At 34.6% G+C, this 27,544-nt stretch overlaps 1 protein-coding gene across 5 annotated transcripts in view; it reads left to right on the top strand.

Annotated features, from left to right (window-relative positions):
- The window catches only part of AKAP6 (A-kinase anchoring protein 6), a 486,958-nt gene that overhangs the window by 419,762 nt on the left and 39,652 nt on the right, over positions 1-27,544 (top strand). For all 5 annotated transcript variants that reach the window (XM_041758859.1, XM_041758854.1, XM_041758855.1 and 2 more), the window contains one exon: positions 11,937-12,152. In XM_041758859.1, coding sequence (XP_041614793.1) covers positions 11,937-12,152 — 216 coding nt within the window. The remainder of the gene's footprint in view (positions 1-11,936; positions 12,153-27,544) is intronic.

Genomic DNA, 27,544 nt, shown 5'->3' with positions numbered 1-27,544 from the left:
TTTCAATTGCTATTTTTTTGCACTTCACTGCATGCTTATAGAATATTTAGCTTCAATATAGATTAAGTCCCAGGGTTTGCAACTGAGCTGAGTTCCTATATTGGTTGACGTTGTCTTTTAAGTTTGGAATCAGTTAAAATATGTAGATGTCATCTGCCCATATTTCCTTTAAAATATGCAAGTCATCATTCATACCTCACTTGAGGTATTTTAATTTTTTTGCTGTTTTGAAGAACTACCCCTTTACAATTCCGGATGGAAATTCTTATTTGCAATACCTATACACTAAACAAGGTAAACACATAATTGGCTCAAGAATAGAGCTGTCAGGACCAAAAGACCTGCTGACTCTTTGCTGGAAACTTTGATGATCATTTGTCTAATGAATGTTTCCTACTTTTGTTCAATCTCTTTCTGATTATTTATATAACTTACATTTTTCTCAGAAAAGAGATAATCCTCTACTGTCTGCTAGCATATGAGGTCCTTGTGGGTGGAAAGTTTGTCTGTTTTGTTCACTGATGCATCTCAAACACTCAGAGTAGTGCCCTTTATAATAGGTGTTCAATAAATATTTGTTCAGTGATTGAATTGATATTTTTTCCACATCTGTTATCATAACCACCCTGGGTTTAAAAATTATATAGATTACTAATTTTTAAAATATTATTTATTTATTTACTTATTTATTTATTTGAGAGATAGAGTGAAAAGGAGCAGGGGGATGGGCAGAAGCAGATTCCCCCTAAGCAGGAAGCCCAATGCAGGACTTGATCCCAGAACTCTGGGATCATGGCTTAACCAACTGAGCCACCCAGACACCCCAGATTACTAATTTTTAACATAGGCCTAGAAATGTGTTTAAGATAGACCTCAAAAGTTATACTGATGAACTTGTTGTCTGTCTTATCAACAGTAACTTTATGGCTGTGGCCACTTCAGTTGGAAATCAAGGGCCAGAACAGTCTGAAAATGGAGAAATTTTATAACCCTCTTCTGCTCTCTTATGAAAGGAAATGTAGCATAATGTTTTTATGAATTGGCTTGGGATTCAGGTTGCATGGGATTCAGGTTAACATCCTGCCTTTGCTGCTTATTAGCTGTGTTATCTCTGGTGAGTTACTTAGCTTTTTCTGTCTTTATTTCCTCTTTTGTAAAATAGGTACATGGCAATAATGTATATCTCATAGTGTTGTTGTGAAGATGAAATGAGCCAATACATATAAAATACCTAGAAAAATACATAGCAGACAGAAATACACAAATTATGTTTGTCATTAATCTATGAGATTAGTGAAAAATAACTAAGAAAATACTCAGAATAGTGCTCTAGCAATTTAATAAGATTCAATGATTGTTGGTTACTATTTTACAGTCAATAAATCTTTGATTAAATATCTGAAGAGAACACAACTTTTTAAAAATTTTGTGTTGGTTCAGATACATATAGTCAACTTAGAATGATCTTTGGTGAAATACATGAAGTCCATTGGAAGGTCCTGTTTCTCATTTTTCTACTGAAACCAAAAACAAAATAGATTAGAATTTCATAAGATGTATATGATTGTAAATGAAACTCACCACTACAGTAATTAGACTTAACTAACATTCTTTAATTTCCACATTTTCTTCAACTCCTTTTCCACATCCATGCTCTTCTATGTATACTTTTCTGTTTATGCTTTATGATATTTCTAGAAGTAGGACAGCTATATTAAAAACAACACTGTATTATTTTTATCATATAGCAGAATGTCCTATCTGTTGACTGAGATTTATAGGTTTGTAGTTATGACTATATCGCAGTGAATTTTATAGTCACTACTTTTTATTATTTTTATTATTTATTATTTATTAATTGATTTATTAGAGAGAGAGAGAGTGTGTGAGACTGGGAGAGGCACAGAGGAAGAGGGAGAGAATCCCAAGCAGATTCCCCACTGAGTGCAGAGCCCAGCAGAGGGATGGAGGTGAGCAGTTGATCCCACAATACTAAGACCTGAGCCAAAATCAAGAGTCAGATGCTTAAGTGACTGAGCCACCCAGGCATCCCAGCCATTACTTTTAAAAAATAAAAATAATAATAATAAAAGGTCTAAATTTTCATTTGTGTGTTAATATGTGTATGGACCCACTGTTGCAAAAAATATGGTCTGAATGGTATTAGTAATATCATATAACCTGTTGTCATGACACACCCTGAAGGTACATATATCACCAGTTATGTGGCTGATAATATATACCTGGCTTTACCAAGAGACTTAAAAAAATAGTTTTATTGTGACATAATTTGCATACCATAAAATCTAATTTCAGAACATTTTCACTACACCCAAAAGAAATCCCTTAACCATTAGCAGTCATTCCCGGTCCCCCACTGACTGCAACCTGAGGAAACCACTAATCTACTTTTTATGCGTTTGCCTATTCTGGACATTTTATATAAATGGAATCATATAATATGTGGCCATATATTTCTGGTTTCTTTCATGTTGAGGTTTGTATCAGTACTTTATTCCTTTTTTTTTTAAGGTTTTTATTTATTTATTCACGAGAGACAGAGAGAGAGAGAAAGGCAGAGACACAGGCAGAGGGAGAAGCAGGCTCCATGCAGAGAGCCTGACATGGGACTCGTTCACGGGTCTCCAGGATCACACCCTGGGCTGCAGAAGGTGCTAAACAGCTGGGCCACTGGGGCTGCCCTTTTTTTTTTTTTTTTTTTTAAATAATAAGCTCTATGCCCAATGTGGGGCTTGAACTCATGACTCCAAGATCAAGAGTCACATGCTCCACTGACTGAGTCAGGCAAATGCCCCTTTTATTCCTTTTTACTGCCAAATAATATTCATTGTATGGATATACTACATTCCTTAAATCTATTCATCCATTGATAGATACTTGTGTTTTTTTCCACATTTTGGCTATTATGAATAATGTGATTATGGATATTTATGTGGTCATAGGTTTTCAATTCTTTTGGGCATTTACCTAGGAGAGAAATTGCTGGACCATATGGTAATTCTATGTTTAACTTTTTGAGGAAATGTCATACTATTTTCCAAAGTATGCCATTAGTGCCATGGCACTAATTTTCCAAAGTATGAAAATTAGTGCCACTAATTTTCAATCCCACCGCCCAGCATCCTCCAGTGCCATTCCCTCTTCCTTGGACTGGAAGTCTCTAAGACCTTACAACAGCTTCCAAAACCTGTGGTGATCTCTTCCCCTTCAGTGCCTGTTGGACCTCGCCTCCTGCCATGGGCCCTTTGCTCACCTGCATCAGCCGCCACCACACCTGTCCTGCCCTCCTGTTAGGACACTCCTCCCCCAGACTTCCATGAGTTCACTTCTCACTTTCCTCTGCTCTCTGCCCAGAGAAGCTCCCTGACATGTCCTGTGCGTGACAGCACTCAGCCCTGGCCTTGCCCCCACACTCCGCCTGCTCTCCATTGCCCACAGCATTGCCCCTCACAAAAAAAAAAAAAAAAAAAAAAAGGATTCCAATTTCCCTAGATCTTTGCTAACATTGTTATTTTGTCTTTTTTTTTAAATTTTAGCCATCAGAGTGCAGGTGAAGTAGTATGTAGTTGTGGTTTAGAATTGCATTTCCCTCATATCTGATGACGTTGAACATCTGTTCATGTTTATTGGCCAGATGTATGTTTTCTTTGAAGAAATGTTTACTACTTTACCCTTGTTAAAAATGAAGTTACTTAACTTTATATTATTGGATTTTAAGTGTTCTTTATATATTCTGGATACAAGTCCTTTATCAGATCTATGATTTTCAGGGATGTCTGGGTGGCTCAGTGGTTGATCATCTGCCTTTGACTCAGGGTGTGAACCCAGTGTCCCGGGATTGAGTCCCACATATGCTTTCTGATTTTTTCAGTTGTAGTTCTTAAACGAAAGTCTGTGATCCATTTTAATTTAATTTTGTATATGGTGTGAGGTAGGGAAGTCCAATTCATTCTTTTCCATGTAGATATACAATTGTCCCAGCACCTTTTATTGGAAATGTTTTTTCTGACTTAATTGTACTGAGAGCTTTTTAATTCTACTTATCTCATTGGTAAGCATTCAGTCTTTAATCAATACCCTGGTACTTAATCATAAAATAGGCCTTTTTTGGCATAAAATGGCATACAAATGCTGTTTTAAACATTATCTTGTGTAAATTATTACAGCATCAGAACACTGTTATATTTTGTTTCTATATGTAAACTTTTATTATGTGATATTACTTCCTTAGAGGAGCTCTATTGACTAACCAGTCTAAAGTAACACCACCACCACTTTCCATGATATAACTCTATTTTATTTTATAGATTTTATCACTACCTGATATTTTCTTGTATGTTTATTTATGTTTTTGTTTCCAGCCTCTTACCACCACCTCTCAACACACACAAGTTCAAATATAAGTTCCATGAAAGCAGAAATCTTGTAGCTCACTGCTATATCCCCACCACTGAGAACTGCATGGCACATAAGAGGCACTCAGTGAGTACATTTGGATGTTTAAATGGATGGGTGGATGGATGGACAGTTGAATTATGATTATCATCATATTCCACTTGAACTTCCATCCTGTTTAAAATGTAGTTTCTTGACCTTTATTATGTGACTCACCCAACTATAATGCCTGTCCTCCATTCCTTCCACTTTTTCAATCTTCACCAACTTTAACATGGTAGTAGCTCCATCTAATCTGTATACTCCAGCTAGTAATGATATTTTTTATCCCCCAAGTCAATGTCCATAATTTAGCATGCATATATATTGCACCTCAACATTTGGGTTACAATCTCACTGTTAACTATGCACCTTCCTTACTTCATTTAACACGTACAAAACCTGATGGGTTAGGTCTTATCAAAAACCTTTGCCTTGCATTTATTTATTTATTTTTCCTTTGAGGAGGCAGAGTCTTCTCTTTATGACCAAATCACAAGCACTTAAAAACAGGCACCACATCTTATTATATTCCTTTTATTTACCAATTCCAATTCTATAATGAAAAGTATGGTGTTTGGTGAATAATTGATACTCAATAAATGTTTATTGCTGTGAGAAATAACATCCATATAATCTTTGTTAACCTTGTCCCAAAATATTAGCCCAGAATCAACCAGTTAAAAGTATCTTTTGAAGATTCATAGAGTTACCAGTGTTGCCTCTCATTTTCCCCATCTGCATTAACATTCCCTGCATCTGATGCCTTCTACCTTCCAAATAATCATCATGGTTTTGTTTAACTATATACACTTTGTGAGAGAAGCTTCTATTTAATTTAGCACAATGCCATATGTATTAGCATCATTCATTCTGACTAAATGACTAATTTGATAAAATTAATAAAAAGGAGTAAAATCCCCAAATATGGTATTCAAACAACCTAACATATTATAATTCTTTTTTTAGAATCAAAAAGAATTTTATTTTTTACATTTTTAAATTTAAATTCAATCTGCCAACATATAGTGTAACACCCAGTGCTCATCCCATCAAGTGCCCTCCTCAGTGCCCATCACCCAGTTACATCTTCCCCCCCACTCACTTCCCTTCTGCAATCCTTTGTTTGTTTCCCAGAGTTAGGAGTCTCTCATGGTTTGTCTCCCTCTCTAATTTTTCCCACTCAGTTCCCATCATTCTTTTTTAAAAATGTTTATTTATTTATTTTAGAGAGAGGGCACAATGGGGAGGAGCAGAGGGAGAGGGAGAGTCTTTTTTTTTTTTTTTTTTTGAGGGAGAGTCTTTTTTTTTTTAATATTTTATTTTATTTTAATTTTTATTTATCTATGATAGTCACAGAGAGAGAGAGAGGCAGAGACACAGGCAGAGGGAGAAGCAGGCTCCATGCACCGGGAGCCCGACATGGGTTTCGATACCGGGTCTCCAGGATCGTGCCCTGGGCCAAAGGCAGGCGCCAAACCGCTGCGCCACCCAGGGATCCCTGAGGGAGAGTCTTAAACTGACTCCACGCTCAGCTCAGATCCTGATGTGGCTCGATCTCACTACCCTGAAATCACAACCTGAGTTGAAATCAAGAGTCCAACATTTAACCAATTGTGCAACCCAGATGCCTCCATTATTATCATTCTTAATAATGATATTGAAAATTCTGAAGATATGGACACCTGGGTGGTTCAGCAGTTGGGCGTCTGCCTTAGGCTCAGGGTGTGATCCCACATCAGGCTCCCTGCATGGAGCCTGCATCTCTCTCTGCCTATGTCTCTGCCTCTCTCTTTCTGTGTCTCTCATGAATAAATGAATAAAATCTTAAAAAAAAAAAAAAGGAAAATTCTGAAGATCATCAAGCAAGTACTAATAATATAAAGATACCTCTATTCAAAAAGATCTATTAATTATTGACTCATTTTCTTTTGGTAATTTAGTGACAATTAAAAAAGATAACTGATCACCAAACGGGTGTGGTCTCTAGGCTGTTGGCTAACAGTGTGACTCCAGAATCAGAACTTGTAACCTCTATTTTATACTTCTAAAACAAAAAAAGAAATCTGCTCAGCTGGATTAATTCTCTTATATGTAAAACTAAGTTTCTGTTTCCTGTAGGCCAGGGTTTTCAAACTTTACAACTTTTGTAATCAAAAGTTCATCAGAAATTTAAACCATGTCTCATTGGGGCCTATCCCAGAGTTGCAGATTCAGATGTGGAGTGGCACCAGAGAATTGGAATTTCCAAGTTCACAGGTGATGCTAATGCTGATTGGCTCGGGGAACACTGTCTGAGAACCTTTGCTCTATTCCTCTAGTCATAGGTAGCAGACTAAGAGAAGACAATTGCCCACCTCATGAAATTAAAATGGTAAAATATAGAAAATGCGAAAAAGAAGAAAAACACTTGAAAAAATGTGGGAAACCCTTGCAACAATGAGATGGAGCTATTTACTTGTGATTATTTAAACCAGAAGAAGTTGCATGTCTTTTTCAGTTTTTCCCCCTCTGTTATTTCCTCACTCCAACTAGATTGAAGGCAGGTATGTATCATATATGCAGGTTGAAACTTCTTTATTGTGCTTACCACAGAGAGGACACACTCAATACATATTGTTAAACTGATCAATCTAGAAAATAAAGTTATGTTTGATTTTATAAATGGAATTGCTGCATAAGTGGTTTTTAGTTGACAGATCACCTAAAGTCCTATCACTTTGTTCATATTGACCTACCCAATGATGTTACATTAACCTGCTGAATATAATTATGTAAGATATAGAGACAAATTGATTTGTAGTTTCTCAGCTAATTTTTTTCTCTCTCTGTTTTTAACATATACTTAGTTTTGGTATTTTTAAAATTGTATTTTCTTCCTTATCTCTCTTTTCTCTATTTGATTCTTAAATTTTACTTATTGTGTAGTTTGGGTTTGGGCCTAATTATAGTTCTTTGCTTGTAAGCTTATTTATATCTTTTTTTGATAGCAGATGACAATATTGTTTAATGACAGGAATATGGGTATACAAGTAAATTATAATCATATTATACAATATATGTGTGTATTTATGTTTAATGTATAATGAAAAATAAAATATCAATATTGGAAGTCTTACCTTTAATGGTGTTAAATTGAAGCCAGTGTCAAAAATGATGTTACATTAGGGCATGTAGGTGGCTCTCGGTTAAGCATCTGCTTTGGGCTCAGGCCATGATCCCAGGGTCCTGGGATAGAGCCCTGGATTAGGCTCTCTGCTCAACTGAGGTCTGCTTCTCCTGCTTCTGTGTGCTCTCTCCCTCTCTCAAGTAAATAAATAAAATCTTTTTTAAAAAATGATGTTACATCACATTTGGCTTAATAATAGAGTGGTTTAAACAATGAAAAAGGTTGACAAAGAAAGTCAGGAGAGGAAAAAGAAAAACTCCCATTAAAAAAAAAAAAAAAAGAAAGAAAACCCCCCAGATAAACCAAAAGCCCTCCTTTGCATTACCATTGATGAATTGAAAACCAAATTGACTGTTAAGTGTGATAAAAAAAAAAACCTCCAGCCTGTTGGCAACTCTATTGCAACATGTTAAAAAAAGATGTATTTAGAGGGTTCTAACCCTCTAGATCTCTAGATCTGCATATTGTAAAGGAAAAAAAATAAGTTAGAAATTTTGATTTTTACTTTACATTTCTTATAGCAAGCCTGCCTGTTTAATAACATGAGGAAATTGAATAAAATGTAAAAGTAAATAAAAAGTTCATCAGAAATTTAAAAATAGCACACCCAAACTATATTCCTGCAACTGAATTCTGAAGTGATACAAGACAACTACCTCCATACTAACAGAGATAGTCTTGTAAGAAGAAATTAGCCTAACAATTACCAAATAATAGGACAACTACATACAAAAGCCTTTGGAATCTCTTTCTTAGATATACTGATAATTAGTGGGGGCTTTTTCTTTCTTTTTAAATTTCTTTTCACTCCTCTTGTCTCTGTACTTCTCTGTGAAGGCAATATGACTATGCTTGGGAACCAACATGATCTCATGAGAGATCAAGGAAAATGCTTCCAAATTGGCAAAAACGAAAAGCATTCCGAACTTTTCTGTTCCTTACTTCCTATCCAGCTGCTTCACTGTCTCTTCTCCCTGACACACTAGGTGCCCCCACTGCCCCAGGACACTTGCTCCCTGACCCTACTGTCTTTATAACCACCACCATTCAGCTTGGACCATCTGGCTCATGTTGTTTCCTTGAAGATTTCACCAATTCCTCCAATAGCAACTTGCTCAAACTTCTGTTAACATGCCTCTCTCTACATCATTCTCAGTATCACACTTATTTGTATAGACTCTCTTCAGGAGAGTCCCAGCACCTCGAGAGAAGGAGCAGTAACTTGCTCTTTTGTGAAACAGATGTGCCTGAAACAGTGCTTGGCAGAGGGAAGGTGCAATGCACAGTAGAGGAGGACTGAGAGATAAGGATGAGTTTATCTTATTTCAGTGCCTTACTTAGATTGTATAGTTTGGATTTCTGTTTTAAAGTACTTTCCTTTGAAAATGTAAGCCAGAAATAGTTACAATACTTATTTGTTCCTGTGTAGTTATATTTAACATTTCTCTGTGCATAGTTTATCATGGAAATAACGTAAGCTACTGATTCTAAGAAACATTGCCAGCAAATGCATTGGTTTTATTTAGTATGTGTTTGTGATTATAAATAAATATGTATATTTTAATGGTTGTCATGGAAACCCATTTATGTAGACGAATGTTATTTTATCAGTTATATCTCCTAGATATAGAAAAGTATCAAAAAAGATGTTGGCCATTTAAAATTCTCAATTTTCACCTCCTTTTTAAAATAGTGTTATTTCCCAGCGTGCATATAGGATATATTATTAATCTAGGATACATTATTAATCTAGGATACAGACTAAGTTCTTTGAATATTTAAAGTAAAAAAAATTATAGGATTGTGAAGATACAAAAATTAGGTAGTGAATGTTAACATTCCATCAAATCTGATATTGAATGTCAAAAGCAGCTTTCACAGTTTTTAAGCTATCTGGACTGACTCATATTAAGATATGGGTAGGGAACATCTAGATACTTAAATACTGGATACATTCTAGATACTCATAAAAAAATTATGGCCAATGACCTTTATGAAAATTTGCCCTAGTGATCTCACATGTCCTCCTTCAGAACTTTTTTTTTTTTTTCCTTCAGAACTTTAAAAATGCCTGTGAGGTAGATGAAGTCCATTTCGGCTACTTTGTAAGTGTTACCAATGTGGCTGTGCTAACTCCACACATATTTTTAGTGCCATCCATAGCAAATTTTCATTTGGCTAAGAAACATTGGGACTTTTTGCTGGCTTGAGGAATGCAGTTATTAGTCTAGTCAACTGCAAAGTGAGTTTTGCAAGATTCAGTTTAATGGCATGGGAATATCACTTTTGATTTTTTAGCCCTGTATTTTTAACAAATTTATAACAAAACAAAAATGAAAAATGAAATCCTCGATATTCACATTCACAGGACTCATTTCAACTCATTTCATTTGGTTCTATTATTATCTTGAAATGTTAATATTGGCCCAAAATTTGCCAGGTATTAATTTGGCTTGATAGTTTGTCTTGCTGAACAGTTCTAGAGTAAGAGAACAAATTGAGGGTGGGTGGAGTGTGTGTGAGAGGGAGAGAGAAAGAGAGAGGATGCATTTAGGAGTAGGGAGATAGCAGTATTGGAGGAAGAGATGGAAACAATGCTTTTTGCTTTAGTAGGCCCTCATTTTATCTTTGAGTATCTAGGGGTTTATCCTCATTCAGCACTGAACAAATGAATAGCATCAGTAAAGAAATTTGTCAGACTTGGGGTTTATATCAGGAGTTATGTAGGAAAATAATAATGAATGCTAGGAAAATAAATAAGGGTAAGTTCAGGAAACAACTAAAAATGCTGCACTGGTATAAATTGAATAATAAAATTCCTAGTCATATTTTGCCATAAATAGAGGTTTGGGAATTTGTCATTCACCTTATTTAAAATTCAGAAATATTAAAGGTACAGTGTTCTCTCATTACAGAAATAATAGAATTTCGGCTATTACTGAGTTAGGGTCATTTAAATGGCTATACCATGTATTATATCAATAAGCAGAACATCTGTATGAAATGTCCACCTGCTGATCTACTACCACTCTGTGCACATTTCAATGAACCGCACTTAATCATTTTAAGACTTCTTCTAATGAAGCCTTATCTAGATTAACATTTTAAGCACAAATACTTTTAGGCATTAAAACTCTCGCACTAAATGAAATTGCATTGTCTTGTTTACCCTTGTTGATTAATAAGCAATCTGTTAACTGTTAGAACAGTCCAATTGTAGCAGTAGAAGGAGATTAGTAATTCAGTGATGTTTGTGGATATAATCATCATTTCTCCTGAAGGCTTTGAATTAGAATATCACTTACACACTATCCGTAGGCAAAGAAAAGATATAATATTTTTAGACATGTGTACCCACTATTTTGCTTGAATCGTTCAGCTTAGGGTCACTGCAGCAATACAAATGCTTCTGGGGGCAAAATGCTATTTTGATGCATGCATATCCTTCTTAAATTGTGTGAATGTCTATTAAACAGCAACCAACAAATAGTGCAGTAATAATCCAGTATCCTAATTTCTGTTTTCAGAACATTATTGCTTTGTTAATCAAGCTTTGGAAGAGGAATGTTGCTTATCCTTCCCCCCCACCTCCAATAATAGATGTTATATATCAAAATTCTTTGCAGTCTTACTTAACTTTTTCCCAGCCGGTAGAAAACTAAACTTTTAGCTCCAAAAAAATCTAGGAATAAATTAGGAAAAATTCCATTTCTTTTTGGAGCACTTTCCTATCTCTTGTGTTTCCTAGGACCTGTAATCAAAGCATGTCAGTCGGGATCCCTGGGTGGCGCAGCGGTTTGGCGCCTGCCTTTGGCCCAGGGCGCAATCCTGGAGACCCGGGATCGAATCCCATGTCGGGCTCCTGGTACATGGAGCCTGCTTCTCCCTCTGCCTTTATCTCTGCCTTGTCTCTGCCTCTCTCTCTATATATGACTATCATAAATAAATAATAAAAAAATTTTTTTAAAAAACAAAGCATGTCAGTCTGTTTAGCATTCCCATGACTTATATGATTTATTTCTTTAAGCTATAAATTGCTAATCACTTAGGCGTCAAGGTAGGACACAGCATTTTATAATGGACAAATCAGTGAAAAAAGGGAAGAGGACCAGATGAGCTAAATTCTTTGGTATTAGTTTGGTATCAATAGAGGTCTCCAACCTGAAGACAACTCTCTCAGAGCTCTTCTTGCCTTATTGTTCATAGCTGAGTATATTACTACAATTTGAAATTATAGTAGAATAATTCATTTCAAGTTTTAGGAAATTTTGCTCTGTAAACACTCATGGATCAATCTCTCTCTATATTGCAGTCTCTCTGTGGTGAAATCAAGCAGCGACGTCGTGGAGTGGCCTCCATCCTGCGATTATGCCAGCATCTTCTGGATGACCGGGATACTTGCAATCTGAACGCAGACCACCAGCCCATGCAACTGATCATTGTAAATCTTGAAAGAAGGTGGGAAGCCATTGTCATGCAAGCTGTCCAGTGGCAAACACGGCTACAAAAGAAGATGGGAAAGGAGTCTGTGAGTTATTTTTTTTAGCATAAAACTTTTTTCTCTTATTTTTCTCAGAAAAAAATTATTTCAGGGCTTGGAAAATGTATTTATTTTACAAATGGTTTTGTGAACTAAAGAGATAGATATCTTCAACCACTCAATGAGATTCATTTGTCGTAGCACAGAGATTTATTTGCCTACTAATAAGAAGTGTTTCAGAATATCTCATTGTCTTTAAAAAAATCACATGAAGATTTTCCTTCATCTTAACAAAGTAAGCCATTAATTCCTTCAATTATTCCTTCACCAATGATATTCTTTAATCATACAATACCCCATGAAGATTTTGTTAGAAGGTGGCTTTCCATTCTCAAAGTATATGTAGCAATGTATATGCTCTATAGATATGGTAATGACATAAAGTATACTCCTTACCTTGTCATTACACGATGAGTTAACACTATTCGTACAACAAACTCCACTGTTTCTTCTTGGAGCTCCTTCTGATGGAGGTGTGTTGCTGAGAGCTAGCAAGTTTCCTCTTTGAGTTTTAATGCAGTTTGCAAGGTAGAGGTAGGGATCCCTTTAAGAGTTTTCCAAGTTGATTGTAAGTTCAAGCTGTTGCTACATGAAGGAAATATATATGACTAGAGTTGTTTAATAATAATAATATAGAAAAAGCTCTTGTCCAGAAAACCTTCATATCCTTAAGAAAAAAGGTTTTCTGATAAAAAGATTGCATTCCCCACATGACTTTGAAATCACTGTCCATTAGTTGAGGCCTAAGTCACAAGTTTGACTTACATAAATGAAATACATATATGAATACATGGAATGAAATATGAGTTTATATCATCAGTTCTATGTCTTTGGAAAGTACAAGATTCAAAATTGAAAAATAAAATATAATAATCCTGCTGTAGAAAAAAATCATTTTTCTATGGATTCTAATTTTAACAACATGTTAATATTTGCTATTTGATGGGTTTGGCATTGGGGACTAGAAACAGAAGGGACAATGAATCAGTAAGCCTTCTCACTCTTTCTGCATCTGTAGCTATATTGAGTCTAGGGGGTGATTTTATCCTTAACAGTTCAGTTTAATTGTTTTGAGCTGAAGTTGTTAAATTTCTTAAGACTTCCAAGTTATTACCAGTAATCAGAGTCTATATAATTGGATGTCTTTTCTTGAAATGACCTGTTTGTTTTGAAGCTATTTAGCTGGAGTGTTTTCTTTCTTTCTTTCTTCCTTTTTTCTTTTTCTTTCTTTTTTCTTTTTAGCGTTGGGAAGGGCAAAAGAGGTTATTTTTTATTCTATAGTTTGAAGCCTCTAAGCATGGTAGTGGCCATAATAAAACTTACACAGAAACCATCCGCACCCGGAGAAGCTTTGACATTTTGGAAGCAAACTGCTTTGGAGAAGACAAAAATGGCTTTCTTTGGGGATTTATTTGAAATTGTATGATCAGGGATACAGGACTAGATCTCTGTGGACTAGATGTAGACATTTTTATCCTACTTCTGTGGTAAAGGTAAGCTTTCACTTTAAAACCCTGGCTACTTGTTAGAGGCTCAGGATAAAACATAGAAGTAGATATAAATTGCTGATAGAGAAAAGTCTCCCCTTTTCTTTAAGTTAGCAGCTGAGTATGTAGGTTGTTTGGAATGATAGGAGTAACAAATAAGGTCTTCTGTGTTAAACAAGGTTGAAAATCACTGTCAAGAAAAGGATAGAGGAGAGTGGGACTAATGCCAACAATACAGTAAGCACAGGGTACCTCATTAAGTTGGAGATATTTCTTGCTTCTGATCTCTGTTGGTTGGATAGAGTCCAAGTTGCTCTGATGGGCAAATATTTGACCATGTGGGAGGCTGCCTATGCAGAGAAGCAGAAGTCTATTAGTGACCTGTTTGCTTTTTACCATATGTTTCTGCCCTTATGCCATCTCCTTCTTATGCACAGGGACTATCACTACTATGTTTCCAAGGCCTGGGACATATATACACACATGGTAGATGTTTGATAGATATTTGCTGAATGAATTAGTACATGCTTTATTTAATAACTTTCATTTTATTTATTCTGGCATTTGGTTTAGAGTTATATCTATATTCATTATCAATGTTCATATTCCCACAAAATGGCTTTGAGTATTGTTATATTCCTATAAGAATATTCACCTTCATGGGACGACAAAGAAACTTTCTGACTTTACTTTTGATCTGATAGGAGCAATGTTTCCACGTTCTAAAACATGATATGAAGTACCTCGTGGTATATACTTTTTTCTTCAAATGTTATTTCTGAAGGAAATTCCTTATGAGGTATTGGATAAAGTGGTTCTAAAAATGTGGGCCAAGTTCTGATGCTGAGGATGAGAAGCTCTGATTCAATCACTGTGTTATAGAATTTTCCTCATTAGTCACTTGAAATAACTTATATGATATGCCACATAATCATACATGCAGTGCTCTGTATTGTTCAATTTACATCTGTTTGTGTGATAACTTGATTACTGTTAATCTCCTTCATTGGTCTGAAGAACGCAGCCACATAGAAAATTTCTGCTCACCTTTGCATTCCTAAAGCCCCACATAGTACCTAGAACTTAATAGGTACTTCATAATATTTGTTAAATGAGTGAATTTTCTCTGAGTGATTCTCTATAGTAGTCAATGTTAGATACTCAAAAGTGAGTAAGGTCTCTTCCATCTTCTGACAAAGTGTAGCTAGAAAGATAAGACAAATATACAAATAACTATAATACTAGGTGGTATTCACTGGTAATTACTGGCTTCCCTCTTATAGTTAACAATGACAAAAATATGGAAAACCTTTCAATAATATTCAGAAAAATTCAAGTGTATAAATGTCAAACAAACTTCTCTATTACCCCTAACTAGGTAAATAATGACTATATTTTTCTCTTTTTTAAAAAGTTGCAAGAAAGTCAGAGATCTTGTATTAAAATCCCAAAAGCATCATTCTCCCTTATCAAAATTATGAAACTGCATAATTATTTGACATTACGCCTGTTATTCATATATTTAAAGTCTTTGCCCAGACTTAATATTTGTGTGTTTGTGTGTGTGCATGTTACCTGTAACATTGATCTCTGTCAATGCTTTTCAAGCTTTAATTCTAATTTTCATTTGATTTGTATGTTGTTGTTTCTCCTAGTACCCTGCCATCTTTCTTTGTGAGCCAAAGAAACTTTAATTTTATTCCTTTTACACTTTTTTGTTGGTTCAGGACCATATCTTGACTGACAATACTACACATTTGTATTTCCTGAAGCCATCCCATCTGCCAAAATAACATTCTAAATTTATTATGTATTTATTATAGAGGACCAGAATTTTTATTATTTTAACAGCTTAAATATCACTTCCTGCAATAGAAATACAAATTAAAATATACAAGACAGTCCACAATAACAACAATAATCCCTACCGATAATCAATAAATTGACTTAGAACAGTGTTTCTTGATTTTCAGTGAAGCAACAATAACTCCTTGATGAAGGAGTTCTTCCTTCTAGGCCTTCTTCTTCTTAAGATACATAGACAGATTTCCACTTTCGGCCAAGATAAAGTAAGGGACCAGATTTACCCTTGTACCTGAAACAACTAAAAAACTGGACAAAATCACAATTTTTAACCTTGAATATCAGGCAATGAAGAGATGTGAAATGAGTGAAGTATACTATTGTTACCCAAATCTCTACCTAGTGTTTCCAGGGCACAGTGTAATAGAAACAAAATCTATGCAGAACCTGGCAATCTTGCTGAATTGAAGAGATAGGTCTAGGAGTCTGAGGAGGCCAAGGCAGCTAAAGTTGCTATAGCACAGAGTACTAGAGAGGAGGGAGCTACAGAGAAAGAGCTGTAGACATACGCAGAGGGATCCACTCAGGTCTTAAGTGGAAGGAACCATCCAAAAAAATTAACTGTTAATAGTTCCTTTTGTCATCAGTCACAAGGGAAATCCTCATATTCACAGGGCATGTGCCAGAGTATTAAGAATATTTTTGCTTTAGCAGTGGGGCAAAAATTAAGTCTAAGTGCAGTTCTAGTCTTGCCCAAAAATGATAAAAGCAAGAACTGAAAGAATCAAACTCTTTCAGGGCACTTGGGTGGCTCAGTCAGTTCATTGTCTGACTCTGCTTTTGGCTCAGGTCATGATCTCAGGGTTGTGAGATCAAGCCCTGCCTCAGACTCCATGCTCAGTGGGGAATCTGCTTGAGATTCTCCATGTTCCTCTCCCTCTGCCCTGCCTCCCTCCCCGCTTTCTCTCTCTCTATCAAATAAATAAATAAATCTTAAAAAAATGAAACTCTTACAAAGTAAATGACTTTTTAACTTTTTTAATGGCATCCTAACACAAAACTTGAAAATACTTATAGGCATGCAGGTACCCAGGATCCAACAAGGTGAAACTCATAGTATCTAACATTTAGTCAAAAGCAATTAACATTCAAAAAAGGAAGTAAAATATACTTGATAATGAAGAAGAAAAAATTAAGCAATAGAAGCAGATCCAGTAATGATGCAGACTATGGAATTAATAGATAAGAACATTAAAAGTTATTTTACTTGTATTCCATATGTTCAAGAAGCTAGAAAAAGATATCGTGTTTATTAAGTAGAGACATTGACGATATCTATCTGTCTAAAATCAAACTTCCACAGATGAAAACTATAATAACTGAGATGAAAAATACACTGAATGGTATTAACATCCAATTACACACTAAAGAGGAAATAATTCATAAACCTGAAAAACAATAGAAACTGTCTAAAATGAAACAGAGAAAAACAAGACAAAATAGAATACATGGCATCAGTCAGCTATGAGACAATTTCAAACAGCCTAATATATATATGTAATTAGAATCCCTAAAAGAAAGGACATAAGGACAAACAATTTTGGAAGAAATAATGGCCAGAGTCTTAAAATTTGATGAAAACCATAAATCTATAGATCCAGAGTGTCAACAAACCTTAGGCACAATAAACATGAAAAAAAACTACACAAAGCAACATCAGAATCAAATTGATTAAAACTAGTGATGAGAATATCTTCAAAGTACCCAGGAAAAACAGAAACATTATTAAGAGTTACAGCAGACTTCTTTTTTCAGAATGCAAATCAGAAGAACAAATTTTTATAAAGCATTGGAAAAAAACAACAAAAAAAAAGAAAAAGAAAAAGAAAAAAGAAAAAAACAACCAAGAATTCTATACACAGAGAAGATATTCAAAGAGGAAGATAAAAATGGTTTTCAGACATCAAAAGATGAAAAAATTATCACCAGCAGAATGCATTACAAGAAATGTTATGAGAAATACTTCAGGCAAAATAAAAATGCTATCAGCAGGAAACTTGAATCTGTGCAAAGAAATGTTAAGCACTGGAAATGTTACCATATGGGTTAATATGAAATATTTTTTTGTATTCTTTAAATGTCTTTAATTGATAAATAGGTTGTCTAAAGCAAGACAATAACAATGTATTGTGGGATATATAACACATCAGAAGTAAGACACATGATAACAATATCACAAAGGTTAAGAAAATGAACTATACTGTTAAATGATTTTTATACTACATGTGGTAATAGAATATCACTTATGGGTAGACTGTGAAAAGATAAAATGTATACTGTGACTGTCTAGAAACACAAGAAACTATAACTAAAAGCCCAAGAAGGGAAACAAAATAAAATAATTAAACACACACACACAATGCAGGAAAAGAGGAAAAATGGGAATAAAGAACAGGTGTAACAAAGAGAAACAAGCAAGGTGGAAGATTAAACCAATCACATCAGTAATTCTATTAAATATAAATGAACTAGAAACCCCAATTAAAGGGCAGTAATTGTCAGATTGGATTAAAATAAAGCAGAATTGAACTATATGTTGCCTATAATAAACCCACCTTAAATATAAAGACAAATATGTTAGAAATATGGAAAAAATATACATTAAGATAACACAAAATTTTAATATTTAACAAATTAGATTTCAGAGCAAAGAATAATACAAGATATAAAGAAAAACATTTTTAATGATAAAGATGCTAATTCATCAAGAGGACATACCACTACTAAATATTTATGTTTTAATAACTGAACTTATACAAGTCAACAACTAATACAAAGGTAAAGAGACAAGAATGCACAGTTTTAGTCAGAGATTCTAACACCTTTCCTCAAAAACTGCTAGAAAAAGCAGAAAATCATTAAGAATATAAAAGCCATAAACACTTCATAAACCAACTTGTTCTTACTGACATTTAAAACACCACATCCCACAACAAAAGAATATACATTCTTTTCAAGTGCACACAGAACATCTACCAAGAATAATTCTTTTGTGAGCCACAGAATTAAGTTAAATTTAAAAGGATTCATATCATACAAAGTATGCTCTCTGATTATAATGGAATTAGTTTAGAAATAAAGGATATATTGATAAGATCCTCAAATATATGGAAACTAAATAGTACACTTATGTACAATTCATGGAGCAAAGAAGAAATGAAAAAAGGGAAAGTACAAAGTGTTTGTACAGAATAGAAATAGAAAACAATATTAAAATTTGTGCCACAAAGTTTTGTGATTAAAATAATGACCTTAGCTTTCACCTTATGCAACTAGAAAAAGAAGAGCAAGTTAAATACAAAGTATGTAGAAGAAAGGAAATGAAGATCAAAGCAGAAATCACTGAAATTGAAAATAGAAAAATAATAGAGTAAAAAAAAAATAATAAAACAAAAAGCTATTTTATTGAGAAGATAAAGTTCCATCAAGACTTATCAGGAAAAAAGAAAAAAAATTATCAACATCACTAATAATAAATATACATCACTACATGTTCTAGTAATTAAAAATAGCTAAGAGCATATGAAAGGGATATTATGAATAATTTTATGACATTAAGTTCAACTATTTAGATAAAAAGAAAACCTTGAAAGTTCCCAGCTACCAACATTTATTCAGAAAGAAATACACAATCTGAGTAGCCCCATATCTCCTAACTAAATTGAATTATCAGTTAAAAAACCCCCCTACAAAAAAAATCTAGGCCAAAATGGATTTATGGGTAAATTCTTCCTAATAGTTAAGAAAGAAAGAGTACTAATTTTACACAAAAATCTTCCAGAAAATTTTAAAAAGAATTCATTCTTTGAGACAGTATTCCCAATTCATTCTTTGAGACAGTATTACCCAAAGAAATAAGAAAACTACAGACCAATATCCCTCATAAATAGAGATTCTTAACAAAATTTTATCAAAGCAAATCAACAATTTATAAAATAGATAATACATCATGACAGTGTGAGGTTTAGAAATGCCAAATTGCTTTAACATTTGAAGAAAATCAATGTAATTCACCATATTCATAGACCAAGAAAGGAAAACTATTATAATAATGGGTACAGAAAAAGCATTCATCAGATCTAATATCTTTCCTTATAAAAATTCAGAAACCTAAGAATAAAGTAGAAACTTTCTCAGTTTAATAAAGGGCATATACAAATAATCTAGAGCTAACATATTTAATGGTAAAAGACTGAATGCTTTTCTCCTAATCAGGCATAAGGCAAGGGTGTCCATTTTCACCATTTCTGTTCAATATTGCACTGTAAATTTTAGCCAGAGCAATAAAAGAAGAAAAAAAGGAATTAAAGACATGCCATTTAGAAGTTAAGGAACCAAATTATCTTTACTCACAGACTCCATGATCATCTATGAAGAAAATGCTATAGAATCTCCAAAAAAAGATCCTAGGGCTAATAAAGGACTTAATAGGCTATAGAATACAGGACTAATATACAGACACCTCAATTATATTTTTATGTACTGTGAACAGTCAGAAATTGAAGTTAAAAAACAGTATCATTTATAATAGCAGCAAAAACATGAAATACTTAGAGATATATCAGAATGCATGAAGACCTATACTCTGAAAATTACAAAATATTACTGCTAGAATTAAATAACTAAGTGAGTGATGAACTATATATATATTGTGTTCATGGGATCAGAAGGCACTATATTGTTAAGATATCATTTCTCCTAAGATTTATCTATAGAGTTAATGTAATTCAAATGAAAATTTTACTAATGTTTTTGGTAGAAACCTATAAGCTGTTGTCTAAAACTCATATAAAAATTCAAAGGCACTAGAAGAGCCAAAACAATTTTAAGAAAGATGACTAAAGTTGAAGGAATTACATCCCCTGATTTCAAGACTTATAATAAAGCTATGGTAGTCAGGAGAGTATGGTATTAATAATCAAGGCCAAGAAATAGATCAGGATAGATATTTCAGAAATAGAGCTGTACATAAATGATCAGTTGATTTTTGACAAAGAGGCAAAGGCAATTACAATGGTAGTCTTTAAATAAATGATCCTGGAACAACTGAATATCTATATACACAAAAATGAAATTGAACTCTATGTTGCACCATACTCAACCATGAAGTCAAATTGGATCGTTGACCTAAATGTAAAATGTAAAAAAAAAAAAAAAAAAGAAGGAAAAAAATTATTGCGTAAATCTTTGTTACTACTGGAGGAAATATGAGGGGTAGTAAGGAAGCTTTTGGGGATGGTAAGTGTAGTCACAATCTTGATTTTAGTGATAGTTTCATGGGTGTATTCAAATGTCAAAATATATAAAATTATACATTTTAAGCTGTGCAGTTATTTTATGTCAGTTATATCTCAATAAAACTAAAAAACACATGGACATACACAGAATTTCATATGTAATTACAAATTGGTTAATAGATTACCTGAAGCCTGACAGTGAATAACCTTGCTTTAGAGTAAATAAATAAAAATGGGCATTGCTTTTCTAAAGGATGAAAGAACAACAACGACAATAATAATAGTTAACATAATAACACTTAATAGATATCAGGGCCATTTCTGTCACATATTAAGTCATTTAAGGCTTTTTTTTAAAAGATTTATTTTTATTTTTATTTTTATTTCTTTTGAGAGAGAGAGAGACAGCAGTCGAGGAAGGGCAGAGGGAGAGAGAGAGTCTTAAGCAGACTCCATGCTGAGTATGGGGCCCAACCTGGGGCTTGATTTCAAGATCCTGAGGTCAGTCATTTAAGACTTTTAATAACCATATGATATATATAATATTATCCTCTCAAATTTGCAGAAGAAAAAATTGAGGCAAAGAAAATTTCAGCAACTTTTCCCGAGTTGCCCAGCTAGTTTGTAACTGATCTGGCATTCAACCTAGGCATTTTGTTTCCAGAGTCAGTGTCTGGAATCAGCAGCCTAAATTGTCTCCCTAAGATGAAGCCATTTTTTTTTTTTAAATTTTTATTTATGATAGTCACACACACACAGAGAGAGAGAGAGAGAGAGAGGCAGAGACACAGGGAGAGGGAGAAGCAGGCTCCATGCACCAGGAGCCCGGGTCTCCAGGATCGCGCCCTGGGCCAAAGGCAGGCGCTAAACTGCTGCGCCACCCAGGGATCCCATGAAGCCATTTTTTAATGATATGAATGTTGCATATGCATCCACTGTTGTTTTAACTAAGCAAATTCAGAGGAGTTTTGTAAATACAAATAAAACCTATTGGATTTTGAAATTATGTCATCCCACGTTTCCAATACAATGTAGGAAATTATGGATCAAATTTATTCATTAGTCATTATCACAGGTGATAAATGAAGGTTTTTTTAAAGGTTTTATTTATTTATTTGAGAGAGAGAAAGAGCCTAAGTCAGGAGGAGGAGCAGAGGGAGAAGCAGACTCCCTGCTGAGCAGGAGCCTACCATGGGGCTTGATCCCAGGACCCTGGGTTCATGACCTGAGCCGAAGGCAGACGCTTAACCAACTGAGCCACTCAGGCATCCCTGAAGAATTTTAATTGCCAAAAAGTAACCATATTTAACTGGTCTAAGAAAAGCAGTAGTATTTTATAGAGAACCCTAAAAATGAGCATTAAGCAAACATTTTCCCTTTCAAAGTACTAGGAAAAAAGTAAAGAGAAAATTTGGGCTGCCATGTGAGTTGCTTGACCACTGATATTTCATTGACACTTATTTAAATATTTACTATAAGTACTTGGGGTTCTTATTAATTCACACCTCTTCAAATTAACTCCTGACTTTCATGGAATTTGTACTAAGAAATCCAATTTTCCAGTGGTGTATTGTAATTGATCTGGCACTCAAACCTAGGCATTTTGGCTCCAGAGTCAGTGTCCTGACTAGTCAGATTTCTTTTTTCCAATGCCATCTCAATAAACCTTTACTAGACAGGTTCAGGCTAATATAGAGCAATTCTGTCAGGGGAAGCCAATGTTGCTAAAACAAGGTGTCATACATTGTGAGGAAATGTGTTTCTCAGTTTATTTTATCTTCTCATGTTAATTTTTTTGATTATCTGGCAAATATCCCTCTAAAAGCCAGTAGTATAAGTGTCGATCACTAAAAGGATGGGGCTGTTTTGTTATGTGCTAGCAGTATCAAACCTTGTCTTAGTCATTGGGTTACCATTTTCATCCATTGTCTCATTTAATCTTTGTAACTACTATAGATGAAGAAACTAACTTTTTGAAAGATTAATTACCCACGTTCTCAGAACCAGTAAGAGGAGGAAAAAGATCGGGATCCATATATGTGTGACTCCAGGACTTTAAGCTCTTTCACAGCTCTTAAAAAATTTATTGATATAATTTCTTGCCTCACCTTCCCCCCAATAGTCTTGTTTTTCTTTTATATTGGAAACTTCCTGGAATTCTTTTTTGAATTGAATACAAGAAGAATAATATAAACAAATGATAACACAGTAATTTCTGTTAATATACCATTTTTTATTAGTCAGTCCTAAGAATATTTGAATGACATGTTAGAGATCTAAGACTCAAGCTAAATTGGGTTTAGTTAGAGAATTCCATTTGAAAGTAAACCCAATGCATCCCTGCACTCTTTCGGCTCTTACATAAAGAAAGTGATTCATTAAAAGGGATAGAGTTAAGTATTGGGATTATTTGGAAAAAAAATAAACAATAAAAAAATCTCAGAATAAAAAAGAAAAAACTTGAGAGGAAAAAAGAGTTTCTCTTGAAAAACTGAAAAGTTTGAATAATATCCAATGGGAAAAAGACTCTTCAACAATAGTTTGGGAAAACTGGACAGCTACATGGAAAAGAATGAAACTGGACCACTTTTTTACACTACACCCAAAAGCCAACTCAAAATGGATTAAAGACCTAAATAAAACCATAATAATCCTAGAAGAGAGCACAAGCAGTAATTTCTCTGACATTAGCTGAAACAATAATTTTCTAAATGTGTCTCCTGAGAAAAGGACAAGGGAAACAAAAGCAAAAATAAACTATTGGTGCTTCATCAAAATAAAAGCTTCTGCACAGAAAGAGAGCAATAAAAAAAACTAAAAGACAGCCTACTGATTGGGAGAAGAAATTTGTAATGACATATCCAAAAAAGGATTAGTATCCACAATATATAAAGAACTTATACAAGTCAACACCAAAAAGAAATCAGATTTAAAAATAGAAGACATGAACAGACATTTCTCCAAAGAATAAATGGCCAATGGACACATAAGATGATCAATGTCACTCATCATCAGGGAAATGAAAAACAAAATCAAAATGAGATACCACCTCATATCTGTGGAGAATAAAACAAAATCTCAAGGAACAATGGGTATTGGTGAGGAGAAAAAGGAAACCTCTTGCACTGTTGGTGGAAATACAAACTAGTGTAGCCTCTGTGAAATAAAAACTGCTACAGTCACTGTGAGAGACAGTATGGAAGTTCCTCAAAAAATTAAAAATAGAACTACCTTATAATCCAATCATCATATTATTGGGTATTTACCTAAAGAATACAAAAACACTAATTCAAAGGGATATATGCACCTTATGTTTATTGCAACATTATTACAATAGTCAAACTATGGAAGTGGACTAAGTGTGATATATATATATATATGTATAAATACACATATATATTAAAATAATGAAATCTTGCCATTTGCAACAACATGGATGGATCTAGAGAGTATGTTGCCAAGCAAAATAAACCAGTCAGAGAAAAACAAATACCATATAACTTTACTCATGTGGAATTTATGAAACAAAACAAATGAACAAAGGAAAAATGTAGAGACAAACCAAGAAACAGATTCTTTACTCTAGAGAATAAACAGAGGGTTACCAGAGAGGAGGTGGGTGGGAGAGATGAGTGAAATAGGTGAAGGGCATTAAGAGTACACTTATCTTGATGAGCACTGAGTAACATATAGAATTGTTGAATCGCTATATATATACCTAAAGCTAATATAACACTGGATGTTAACTACTCTGGAATTAAAATAAAATAATTTCAGGTAATGACAAGTGCAATGATGAAAAATAACAAACAAACAAATATACATACAGTTGACTCTTGAACAACATGGTTTGAACTGCAGAAATCCACTTACATACATATTTTCCCCAATAAATATATTGGAAATTTATTTTGAGATTTGCAGAAATTTGAAAAAATTGACAAGCTATGTAGCATAGAAATATCAAAAAATTAAGAAAAAGTTAGGTAAAAAAAAAAAGACCTTTGTTCAAGATGGTGGCATAGAAGAATCTTCAGCTTACCTCCACCCATGGACATAATAAATATACAACTACTTAGAGAATAATTTATTTAGAAAAAGTCCTAAAAACTGGATGAACAGATCTCCACAATGAAGGACAAAGGGGCAACATTGTAATGCATGGGAGTGGCAGAGACAAGGTCTTGTCAAAGGAAGAAAAGCTCCATCCAAGGTGCAGCAATCCGCAATTGGGAAGAATATCAAAGGGAGAGAACTCTTCTTTCAGCACCAAGTTGTTGGAGCTCCACATCAGACACTACAACCCTTAACTACTGCTCAGGAGAAATGAGCCCCACAAAAGCCAAGCTTTGAAAACTATCAGGGATTGTATTCAGGAGAACCTACTCTTTAAGGGCTCACATGCACCCTGGCATTCAGTGCTAAAGCCCCTATTCTGAAAACACAATATTTGTTAAAGGGACCCACTTTCACCTGGGGTGTTTGCCAGAGAAGGAAGAAACTATTGAGACAGTCTTTGGGGGATGTAGACAATGTTGGTTGTCATTTTTATGATGATATTCAACCTTGCTAGTGCCAGTGCTGGTGGCACAATATTGGAACTCTCACCGTAACCTGCTAATGTGGGCAAGAACGGTTTGCTGAGATTCCCCACCCACTGCCACAGTTGCAGTAGCAACATGGTGTCTCAGCTAATTGAGCCAGGGGGGCAGACCTGCCTACTACTGTGGTCTCAGTGGCAGCTGTAGTGCCCTAGCGATGGCCACAGTGGAGTTGGGGGTGGAGAGAGAGCCCAACAACTGCTGTAACCATAACAAAGAAAGCAGTGCTTCAACAACCTATGGCAGGGGGAGAGCTATAACCATCACCACATCAACATCTACAGTGGCAGCCACAGCACTGCAACCAGCCAGACCAGGAGAGCCATGTCCATCACTGCATCCCCAGCCAGCTGGGCAGTGGGGAGAGTTCTGTCCACTGCTATTCCACAGCTACTGACCACCCCACAATAGATAAGCACACACACCTCAAATAGGAGATTCTCTTTTAGCACCTGCCTCTGGTGATCAGGGAGGATTGTGCTTCTGATCCCTATGGGACATTGACACAAAGTCACTCCTTCAAGACTGAAAGAGGTAGCTGATTTACCTAACACATAGACCACAAACACAGAGAGTCAGACAAAATGAGGAGGAAGGGAAATATATTTCAAATAAAAGAACAATGCAAAAATCTCAGAAAAAGACTGTAATAAAACAGAGCTAAGTCATCTACCTGATAAATAGTTCAAAGTAATGGTCATAAGGATGCTGACCAAACTCAGGAGAAGAATGGATGAACACAGCAAGAGGTCAACAAAGAGAAAGCATAAGAAAATATCAGTAGAGATGAAGACTACAATAACTAAAATGAAAAATGCACTAGAGAGAATCAACAACTGATTAGATGATACAGAAGAACAGATAAGTGACTTGGAAAACAAAGTAATGGAATCACTGAGTCAAAAAAGCAAAATAAAAAAAAGAATTTTTAAAAATGAGGATAGTTTAGGGGACTTCTAGGACAGTAGCATGTATACCAATACGAGCATTATAGGGGTCCCAGAAGGAGAAGAGAAAGAGAAAGGGGCTGAAAACTTCCCTAACCTAGAAAACAGATACCCAGGTTCAGTAACCACCGGGAGTCTCAAACAAGAGAAACCCAAAGTGATCCACATCAAGACACATTATAAGTAAAATATCAAATGTTAAAAAAAGAGAAAATCTTAAAAACAGCAAGAGAAAAACAACTAGTTAGATAAAAGGGAACTCTCATAAGGCCATCAGCTGATTTTTTGGCAGAAAGTTTGCAGGTCAGAAGAAAGTGGTATGGTATATTCAAAGTGCTGAAGGGAAAAACTTACACTACAGACTATTCTACCTGGCAAATTACCATTCAGAATTGAAGGAGTGATAAAGAGTTTCCCAGCCAAGCACAAAATAAAGGAGCTTATTGACCAGCCTTACAAGAAATGTTAAAGGAACTTAAAAAAAAAGTTTACTTTTTGAGATAGAGTGTGCACATGAGTGAGGGGAAGGGCAGAGGGAGAGGAAGAGAATCTCAAGCCGACTCTCCACTAAGTGTGGAAAACATCTCACAACCCTGATATCATGATTGAGCTGAAAGCAAGAGTCATAGGCTCAGCCAACTGAACCATCCAGTTATCCCTAAAGGGACTTCTTTAAGCAGAAAATAAAAGGCCATAACTGAAAGACAAAATTCTCACTGGTCAAGGCAATTATATAATAAAAGTAGTGGATCAATCACTTATAACTAGTATGAAGGTTAAAAGACTAAAGTAAACTCAACTTCATAATAATTAGTCATTTTTTTAATGCACAAAACAAAAAGATGTAAAGTGTGATGACAAAAACATAAAACATGGGGAGATGTTCAGTAAAAATATAGTACTTTTAGAATGTGTTCAGACATAAGCAAGCATCAGCTTAAAATAGACTGCTATATACAGTTGTTATATACGAACCACCTGCTAACCACAAACCAAAAACCTATAATAGATCCCCAGAAACAAAGTGAAAGGAATCCAAACATAGCCCTAAAAAAAAAAGCGTCAAACCACAAGGAAGAAAAGCAACAGAAGATAAAAGGAATGAAGAAGAACTACAAAAATAGCCAGAAAACAATGAACAAATGGCAATAAGTACAAACCTACCAATAATTATTTTAATGTAAATGGACTAAATTCTCCAATCAAAAGGCATAGGATGGCTGAATGGATTAAAAAATAAAAAGC

The sequence above is a fragment of the Vulpes lagopus genome, chromosome 6 (genome assembly GCF_018345385.1).
Source record: "Vulpes lagopus strain Blue_001 chromosome 6, ASM1834538v1, whole genome shotgun sequence".
Lineage (NCBI taxonomy): Eukaryota > Metazoa > Chordata > Mammalia > Carnivora > Canidae > Vulpes > Vulpes lagopus.
This window is presented reverse-complemented; position numbering and strand designations above follow the sequence as displayed.